We start from the raw sequence: 9559 nt of genomic DNA, 5'->3' as shown, positions 1-9559 counted from the left end.
ACATATTTTTTACAAGTTCCCCTTAGGGCGAAGTAAGTTTGACAAAAACAAAAATGAAGAAATGTTTTTTAGTTTTCATTATTTCATCCAGGGACAAGAAAAGTACCTAAAGAATCACCCGTAACTTACATAAAAGTAGGCTATGCAGGTCATATGAAAACTGTATGGACCCCTGGGCCACAGCACCAACAGAAAGGGACAATAATATCTGTTTTGTGCAATAGCACTGGCTTGAAATGTGTGCAATACTCTGCTGTTATTATTATTATTAGTATCATTATTATTATTACTGTTCACCATTACAACTCCTTAATTATTTTAATACCGTATTGTAAAATGTCTTTAACTATGTAAATACCGTACACTCCTTATATTTATTTATTTATATTTCTACTTAATATTTATACAATTTGTCCAACTGCAACACAGAATTTCCCTCAATAAAGTATTTCTTATTCTGATTCTGAAATAACAACATTGCTGCTATGGGGTTAAGTTTAATAATTTTGACGGCCTTTACTTTGAATAAATACTTACAGGTCATAAACAGGTAGTACAGCCTAAATATGATTATACACTAAAGCATACTTTACCTAAGGCTTAAAAATAGTTTTAAACAGTGCATGAACCCGAGTTAGGATTATTTTGTGATTACACTATATCTGAAACATTTCAGTTTCTTCTTAAAAATGAACAGTTTTAACATTTTGGGAAATATGCATATGTTATGCCTATTTTGTTAAAACCATAGTTCTGGTAAAAGGAAATGAGCTTGCTGCGTCTTTGTTTATTCTTTCTAGAAACTTGGTGTTACAGTGCTGCAGGGCTAGTTGGTGAACTTCAGTAGCTAAAAAGAACTACAGTTGCCTAGTTAGAGTCTCACATTGCCATACCTCTCCACAGGTACCCGGGACCTTGGTAGGTTTCATGTGTTGCACTACCTCAGTAAGCACCATTAGAGAAACTGGCTTAAATTCCTCAAACACAGCAGAGTGCACACGAGCATCAGGTACAAACACATTAAAATGAACACTGGTGTATTGCCTGACAGATGCTACTTTGTCGATAAAATAACAGAGAATCTTCTAACAGGTGCTGGTTGAAACCTGTCGGGGCAGAGGTGCATGGATTCACGACAGAGGTCACAGTGTTAAAGAACACTCTTAGGTCATAGCAACTGCTAGCTATGACAGAAGAGAGATCCTGCATCTTCTTCCGCCTTCGTTTAGCTTGTCTGCAGGGTTGCCTAGGGCCCCAGGTGGTGTCATTTAGCCAGAAATCCGCCATAGGGGTAATAGATTTAGTCCGAACAGGGGCAATAGAGTCTAGGATTTCAGTGTTTGTGGAATGGAACTCAGAGAAAATTTTATTTGGGGAAGAGGGTGAGACTAGACCTTTCATGGCATAAACCTTTGAGCCCACAAACGCAGAAGCAAACTCTCCAGCTGAAGTGGAGGTGATGCAGCGGTGCTTAGAAGCTGGTGAGACAAGCTTACTAGCAGTGGAGGTACACTGATCTCAAACCTGATCGGCAAGTGGTCTGAGATACCAGTTTCTGTTACTTCTCTCAGTGAAACTGAAATCCCAAAGGGAATGATGATGATCTCCAAGGTGTGGCCAAGATGATGTGTTGGCCTTTCCAGGTATTGATTGAGGCCAAAAGAGTTCAAAAGGGTTTCAAAATCATTAGCATATGGGTTTGAGGAGCAACACACATGAACATTGAAGTCCCCACAAAACAGGAGCTTGTCGTATTTTGGAACATCAGCTGAGAACTCAGAAAACTTGCGCATAAAATCCTTGTTGAGTTTTGGTGGGCAATAAATGACTGCACACAACACAGGAGAATCCAGATCAGCAGCAAACAGCTGAACTTCAAAACCATTATAACAGAATGCAGGTAATAATCAGCATCTGTTCTCTTCCTCAGAGAGTGGCCAGCCCACTGCCATCTCAAACCATTAAAATAAACAGTGCACTTTCTTGCTTCTTGTCTTTTATTAGATTTTGTGAGGTTACAAGTATAGTCCCAAAAAGATCAGCCAAATACAAAAATATGACATGCTAAATAAAATGCACCCTATCTAACTCTCGTGAAGTAGGTTAGGTAATTTAGGTTCAATAGCTTCAACACCACATCATTGTACATCACAAGTGAATTTCACAAGTATTAAATGGTTTTTAACTTTTTTTATTCTTTAAACAAAGCACTCAATATCTGGGATTTGGGTGAGAAAGGAGGATAAGGAAGCAACTTCTAAATCTTGTGCTAATCTGCTTGTGTGTGTGTTTGTGTTTGTGTTTGTGTTTATGTTTGTGTGAATCATAATCTGACCACACTTTTCAGTATGACTTCCTTGGGTGTGTGAGTCAGGTACAACCACAAACATTTAGCAATAGCTTTTAATATGAGAGCCAAAGAAACCAGCTGCACAGTAAATAGCTCCCCACACCAAAAAACATAAACTGATAAAGTAATGGCCATATAAAGGAGAAATCTCAACTCATCTACCAATTACCCCAACAATACAAAGAGAGGAATCCCTCCTTGGTGCATAAGACTCAACCCAGGCTATTGGGACAAGGTGTTGGCCAAATTAGTTTTGATGGTGTGATGTTGAGTGGCGCCATTTGTTTCTTAGAAGCAACTCATGGACTCTTTAATCCACATAAGCTCATGATGCTTTTCTAAATCCATCCAATCTGTTGGGTGTCTAAACTTAACAGCCCTACTCAACAAATCTGGGTCAACAGATAGACAGTATGGTAAAGCTACACAGTTGCTGTCTGTGCAGAGCAACATTACCATCATTGGAACTTTAAAGAATTGTATTGTGGAAGATTTCGCCCAATTCTTTTCAGATTCCGATTCAGATAAAATCCTCGCTATGGAGGGGTGAGGAGGAATAAAAACACAACTGGGTGAAAGCTTGAAGAAGTGAGAGGATTTGAGGACTTCATTGAGAAAATGGAACTCCAAAATCTATTGAAGGTCGATTGGAGCCAGTATTTTTGCAATCGGCCACAAGGAGAGTTTGATACGAGTTCAAACCATCATCTTCTCTGCAGTGAGATGAAAAGCAGCTCTGTCAGGCTGGAGGGCAGTTCAGATCCATACTGCAGCATCTGGACCGACGCCATGCATGCAAGAGTCAAGAGTTGTAACAATCGGTCATTTGCCATGGATGCTAGAATAAGACTAGATCATTTGAAGTCAGGGTGTAATTCAGCCTTGCCTTGCAGTGCCATGGATGGGATGTTGTTCAACTATAACTTTCATACAGACATTTGTGACAGTGAAGAGTCACAAGAAGAAGAGTCTGCTTTGGACTCGGTGGAGCTCCTCGATGTAGAGGACAATGTGCAGGATGAAGAGAGCTGGTAAGTGCTATCAGATGAAGCATTTCTTATTTTAGTAAGGTTGGGACAATGTTGAATGTAAAAAAAAAAAAAAGAAAAGACGCACCCCAGGTTTGGACTTTTGTCCATGTCACCATACACTTTAAAAAACAAACATGCTGAGGTGCTGTACTGAGGTGGAAAGCTATCCGGAAAGCTAATTTCTCAATCTGACCGGTATTTGTCATGAAATCCTTTCGGAAACGGGTCTGTACTTTACATAGAGCAGGATTGAGATATGTTCATGGTGAATGAAGTATTCCTCACAGGTTATATGAGTCAAAGAAGCAGGGGTTTGTGGAGAGAAGTGAGTCTGCCCTGAGATGGTGTCGACACGTCCTGGATAACCCCAGTCCTGAGATGGAGGCCGCGTGTCGTTCATTGATAAACAGGCTGGATCAAAGTAAGCAAGCAGCACTGACTCACTCATTATCTTGCACAAATAGTTTGTATAAGAAAACATTCTCCTAAAAGGGTGATCAGTTTGGTTACGGGTTTACCTAAGGCCCACTCTCTGTGTTTTCAGGATCAAGCATGTGTCATTTCTACAGACGTCCTGCAGTCGGCTCCTCTACGGACAAAACATCTGTCAGCACAACACACAATATCTCTAACAGTACAGGTAATATGATGTTGACAGCTTTGAGGATCCTCTCAACTTCATTTTAACACAGACAACCTTTATGTTCATTCAAAAACATCTTATCAGATATTTTATCAGCATGCTTTACGTTAATCTGCACAGATAATGTGTTGAGCTTCCACTATGACTCCATGACCACGGACTATAGACTGCAGGACATCACAGATGTCCACATTATGGCTCAACTGCAGGAGGCCAGTGAGTACAGAGGCATGTTTTTCATGATCTAGTGTACACTGCATACTTACTAAAGGTTGGATTATAATAACCTTAGTCCATATTTTTCAGGTTTAAGACAGAACTATGTTTCCATGCCTGCCTGGAGAAGCCCTGAGTCACCAGTAATTTTTCCATTTTATTTCAAAACCACTGTTGAAAATATTGATTAGTCCACTCAAGGTAATACAACTGAGGCTTCATCTTCCTCTTGTTGGCAGCCTGGTCCACCGTCGCTGAGCTCTTCCCTTCGCCAGTCTTCATCATCAGTAGCTCAGCAGGGCTGCCACAGTCCAAAACTGGCCAGACTTCACGAGCAGGTCACCCAGTTCAAACTGCTGAAACTTGCACAAAATCAAGGTACATGGACTGTCCAAGCATACAGTGTTTCTACTTTATCTGTATTTTTGACAGCAACAGATTGATTGAATCATTATAAATCAAGTTGTGTGAACTAGATATGACCCTGATGTGTTTTGCAGCAACATCACCAGGCAGGACCAGGTCACCTCTGCGTACCAGCCTCCGCTCTCTGCAGGCTGTTAGGAACAGCCGATGTTTAGACCACAACAGCTGGCAATCTGCAGACCAAATCACTTACCCACCATCAGGTTTGGATCCGTTGCCTCACATGTAAAAAGAGAGAATACCAAGAACACACACAATGGACTACAATTCATTTTAGCCTTCTCTCAAAAGACTGCAATTCATTTTCACCTTTTCTGTCCAAGCAGTGAAAAGTCCTAATTGTTTTCTCAGCTGCATTATCTGTCAAAAAGTAGGTCTAATTGCTGGTCTCCGTCACTTTCTGCAGCACCGTCCAACAGCTCGTTGCACTCAGCGAGAGACTCCTCAGACCCGACGACAGCTGTGAAGAGACTGCTGAGGTCTCAGTCTCTCAGCCCCTGTAGGATCCTTCACCCTGCTAAGGGATACCTGTCTGCTAACGGACGTGTTTTTGCTCCACCCGAGAGGTCGACCATAGAAGCATGGGACAGAGGTGTGCCATTCACTCAAAGGTGAAAGGTGTCACCGATGAATCCCTGATAGTAATGAGGTAGAGTTAAAACATTGAGAAATGTATGTCATATCCTGTATTAGTTTTGAGTTTAACTCTGATATAATTAATCCTTCATAGCAGGGCATCCTACTCTGGGTGAAGACAGGTTCTGTGTGAAGTTCCCATCAAATGGGCTGGGATCTTAGTCATCTTTGTCTAAAAACAGATTGTAGAAAATGACGCCAGAACGTGTAGCTGGCAATGGTGTGCACAAAACCTGACAGACGCATCCTGGAGGGCTGGGACATCCTGTGTGGTTAAGTCAGACAGTGTTGTTTGAACAAAAACCTAGTAAAGAGTTCCATTGTAATCTATGTGTATATATATATACATATATATATTAATTTAATGTAATCCACCCATCTGAGATACTCTGGAGATAATCAAAGTGAAAATAATGCTCTGTTTTGTATAGACTGATTGCAACAATCAGTCTGTACTATACCACCAATGGTTTTGCAAGCATGCTGTATTACAACTTATTAACATTGAACATATTGTGCTTATTGGCACGGTGTGAGGAATTCAAAGTGTATTGGTGTGTGTCATGAACGTGATTAGTGTAGATTTTAATGCTGCTTTAAAAGTGGAAGTGCACTCAAACTTCACTTAAGTGTGGTTGATTGCAGAATAGGCTGGATTGTGCAGTTATTGCAACAGGAAGTGTGCAGTTTGCCATCATGTTAGAAAAATGAAACAGGTGATCTGTGCACAAAAGAAAGCATGCTTGTTACCAAGCAATAGATAGACGTGGGCTATTGGTGATTTCTTCCTTAAAACGTAAGCAGTGTCATACATTAGAAATGTTTTAGTTTTAAGGTGACGATATTTACTCTAACCCAACTAATGCATTGCAGTTTCAACTGTTTCCTAACTTTTTTTTAATTTAAAGCTACCTGAATTATACACCCTAAAGAGCAGTTTGGGCACATACTGTAGTGATTATAGAAGCTTTTAGATGGTTCTGTATAAGTGTTTGACATCAACTGCTTTCAACCTTTTGATTCAAAGAAACGAAAAGTTAGTTTTTGTTCTGCTCTTTTGATCTTGCTTGCTTTTTGTGCCTGAATGAGAGCGATTAACATGAAGCACAGATGAAATGATTGAGGAATTATGTCATTGTACAGATGTTTATTATGGTGAATTGGTAGAGAAGTGGGTTAAACTGTTTCAGATGATTCATGGGACAAAATCCTTTTCAAACAAAAATATTAAATTGTAAGTGTCAGTCCAGAATACATTTCTAAATGGAGACATTTAGTCTGTATACTGGCATTGCTCCCTCTGCTGTTCATGTTTAGACAATGAATGTATCCAATGACTGCAGCTGAGGTGGTCTGACTGAACATTAAAGAAGAAATTCTCCACAAGACATATCATAACTTAAAACGGAGGAAAACGCTATAGAGAAGAAATATCTACTGAACTGTAATTCTTTATGTTGATTAATAATACTGATTATATCTTATGCTTAGAAAAAGCGGTTAATAGATTATAAGAAAGTGATAAAGTAATCAGCACAAGGAAAGCTCAGGTGTGGGAAAATGCTGCAACAACTATTTTGATAACCAATCAATTATTCAAGCTTTCCTTTGTTCAAATCATTGTAAATATGTTTTTGGACAGATTTATTGAAAGACGTAATTGATAGATCTGTAAAATAATTTCCATACCATTTAGAGAACAGATGAGGAACTGCCAGTAAACCATTAGTCAATAAGTAACTCATCAAATGTTATAGAGTAATAGCTAATGATTTGTTTGAGAAATGAGTAATGAGGAACATCTCAGAAGTAATTTAATAATTGGTGAATTGTAATCAGTACTTTCCTAATAAGTCCTAATGGACTGTATAATAGATAATGACTTATTAGAGAACAGACCGGGAGATGCTAAATTAATAAATCATCACCTAATGGTTTAGTAGCATATTGTTCCTTATTTGTGCTGTGGTAATACAATTCTCTGTACCTTGTTGTAAAGTGTTACAGATTAATAGTCAAAATAATCATTGTTTCAAGCTTAGGTCAGCATCCAGGGCTCTGGAGCAGGCTCCCCTAAATGAAATACAGCCTTTAATTTCATGTTTACTTAAAACTGCACTTATCCTGTGGGGACGTGTCACAATGTGTCTGCCATAATTTTCAACCGGTGACCAGTCAATAAAATACTAATACCCAACCCTGTTCCAACATATGATCTTTCATTTGCTGAGATGCTGTGAGCCTTGGGGTTCGTTACCTCACCTGGGCTCACACAAAGCATCTATTACATCTAACCTTTATGTTTAGATAAACTGAGCTTGTCACTAGCGGTGTACGTCTTTTTTTGATTAAACATGTCGATTTGGAAACTGAACTGCATGGACCTGATTCATCCCTAAATGGATCACCCACACGAGTAGTTATGCATGAACCAAAGTTCTACCACTTTATTAAACTAAACTCACTGAGGTTTAGGGATTGAAGATCAGAATACTGAATCCAGAGTCTGTTCCTGTAATACATGACTTGTCGAAATATTTCAACAGAGGAAGAGGACAGTGTTTTATGATGTTTAACTGCAGCTTAATGTCTGTAAGTAACATTTGATTTAATGATTTTTCTTTTTAGAGAGAGCTGTCTTTTAACCTTCAGTATGTTTATTCCATTTTGAAATCAAGAACTGGGATAGAAAAAGTAGAGTTGCTAATTTGTTTGCGCAAGATATTAATGAGTTAAAACTGTACACGCACTTTCATGTCAAGATACATGATATTCATTCAACGTATAAAAGGCAAAATGAAATTTACAATGTGCTGTGTGTCCCTATACTGTAGGTACAACAGAGCTAACCCTGGAAGAGGAAGCTATAAACATTAACCATCATTTACAAAATAAGTATGTACAAACGTTTCCTGACAAAGTCTCAGTTTCTCCATTTTAAAAATGTGATTATAAACATTGTCTTCTTTATACCGCGGATAAAAAACTGACTACAGACTAGATGTCAGAGTCCATGTCGCTGTCTCCCCCTATAGATCTGAATTCTTCGCTCTCCTCGTCCTCACTGAGCTGGACCTGGGAGAGCACAGCTGGGCCTCTCCTCCGTGCTTCATCTTCTTCATCTTCCTCCTCCTCTTCGCTGATGCCGTAGTCTTCTCCGTTCCCCATGCTAGAGGGCTGCAGGTGACTCCGGCTCTCGGTCTCCTCATAGCTGCCGTAACTAAGACAGAAGAGGGGGTTTAAATTATAATCCTTAGGATCTCTGAGAAATCCAACCCTATTTTAAAAAACTATCTTTTGTTGGCATTTTTCAGCAATAGCCAATTGAATGCATTTACATTCTGTAAGTGTCTCTCTATATAACAGTTTCATTTTTAGCTGTAACTGCTTACACAAACTGAACACTTCCTACGGATGCTGCTTCACATTAAAAGCATGGTGAGACATAGGTTGGCTTTTATTGTGAAACAGACACAGGAAACACAATTTATTTGTTAATGTAGCTGCTCAAAGAGTGTTGTTGTATTAAACTGTATTTTCTATATCGGGACTGAAACCGAATTCCAACTTGGTGTGGCGCATCACTAAAAGTCATGTGATGTAGGTATAACTATAAATTACCTGAGATCAGAACTTTTTAAGACTTAGTTACAAAATGAGGCCTCCACCAATCTAAAGAAAGGGACCATCTACTCTACAGTAGAAGGAAAGTGTTATTGTTTGTAGTAGATGAAAAAAGTAATCTAAATACTTTCTTTCCCAGAAGAAAAAATCCCAAAAGAGTAACTTAAATAAGTTACTTGTAATTGCTTTTATGTTTCAAAGATTCATTTAAGCATCTGCATTTGGGAGTACTGTTGTAGAGTATTTTTGACTCCCAGGCCAGTTGTACCTGACATTGCTGTCTTCCATGTGAGGCCCATCAGGCCCGTCACCTTCATATGACATCATGCTCTCATCTTGCTCCATGCCCATGCGGGCCGTCTCTTGAGCTCTCCGCGGGGGTGCAGGTCGCACGTCCAACTCTCTGTCAGAATCGCTACCACTCTCCGACAGCTGTATGGCTGGAGGGGACACGCAACGAATCAGGGCAAATGTCACACACAACACAAAGGCTAGAACTATGTTAACAGAGGATATTGATGATAATTGCTCACTGTCATTTGATATCTATTCTGTTTATACTATTATCTATATTACATAGACAGTTCAAAGAAATACACTTTATATTTTTGCCTTTAAATGAATATATGCAGC

The 9559-nt window shown here is 39.3% G+C and overlaps 2 protein-coding genes across 4 annotated transcripts in view; one reads left to right on the top strand and one right to left on the bottom strand.

Annotated features, from left to right (window-relative positions):
• Positions 1–2604: 2604 nt before the first annotated feature.
• LOC117956120 (SLAIN motif-containing protein-like) lies at positions 2605–6287 on the top strand. 3 transcript variants are annotated; one of them, XM_034891013.1, is made up of 8 exons: positions 2605–3381; positions 3669–3802; positions 3926–4021; positions 4145–4240; positions 4331–4383; positions 4480–4618; positions 4738–4869; positions 5073–6287. In XM_034891013.1, exons 1-8 carry the CDS (start codon positions 2969–2971, stop codon positions 5279–5281), a joined length of 1272 nt encoding a protein of 423 aa, XP_034746904.1. In that variant the 5' UTR covers positions 2605–2968; the 3' UTR covers positions 5282–6287. The 3 variants fall into 3 exon arrangements, with proteins under 3 accessions (XP_034746904.1, XP_034746906.1, XP_034746905.1); XM_034891015.1 differs by having other exon boundaries at positions 2607–3381; positions 4184–4240; XM_034891014.1 differs by having other exon boundaries at positions 2625–3381; positions 4741–4869.
• Positions 6288–7928: 1641 nt separating this feature from the next.
• The window catches only part of taf1 (TAF1 RNA polymerase II, TATA box binding protein (TBP)-associated factor), a 16543-nt gene continuing 14912 nt past the window's right edge, over positions 7929–9559 (bottom strand). Inside the window, exons 40-41 of the mRNA XM_034890809.1 lie at positions 9195–9458; positions 7929–8522 (exon numbers count right to left, since the gene is read on the bottom strand). Coding sequence (XP_034746700.1) covers positions 8300–8522; positions 9195–9458 — 487 coding nt within the window. The 3' untranslated portion in view covers positions 7929–8299. The remainder of the gene's footprint in view (positions 8523–9194; positions 9459–9559) is intronic.

This window comes from Etheostoma cragini, chromosome 13 (assembly GCF_013103735.1).
Source record: "Etheostoma cragini isolate CJK2018 chromosome 13, CSU_Ecrag_1.0, whole genome shotgun sequence".
NCBI lineage: Eukaryota > Metazoa > Chordata > Actinopteri > Perciformes > Percidae > Etheostoma > Etheostoma cragini.
This window is presented reverse-complemented; position numbering and strand designations above follow the sequence as displayed.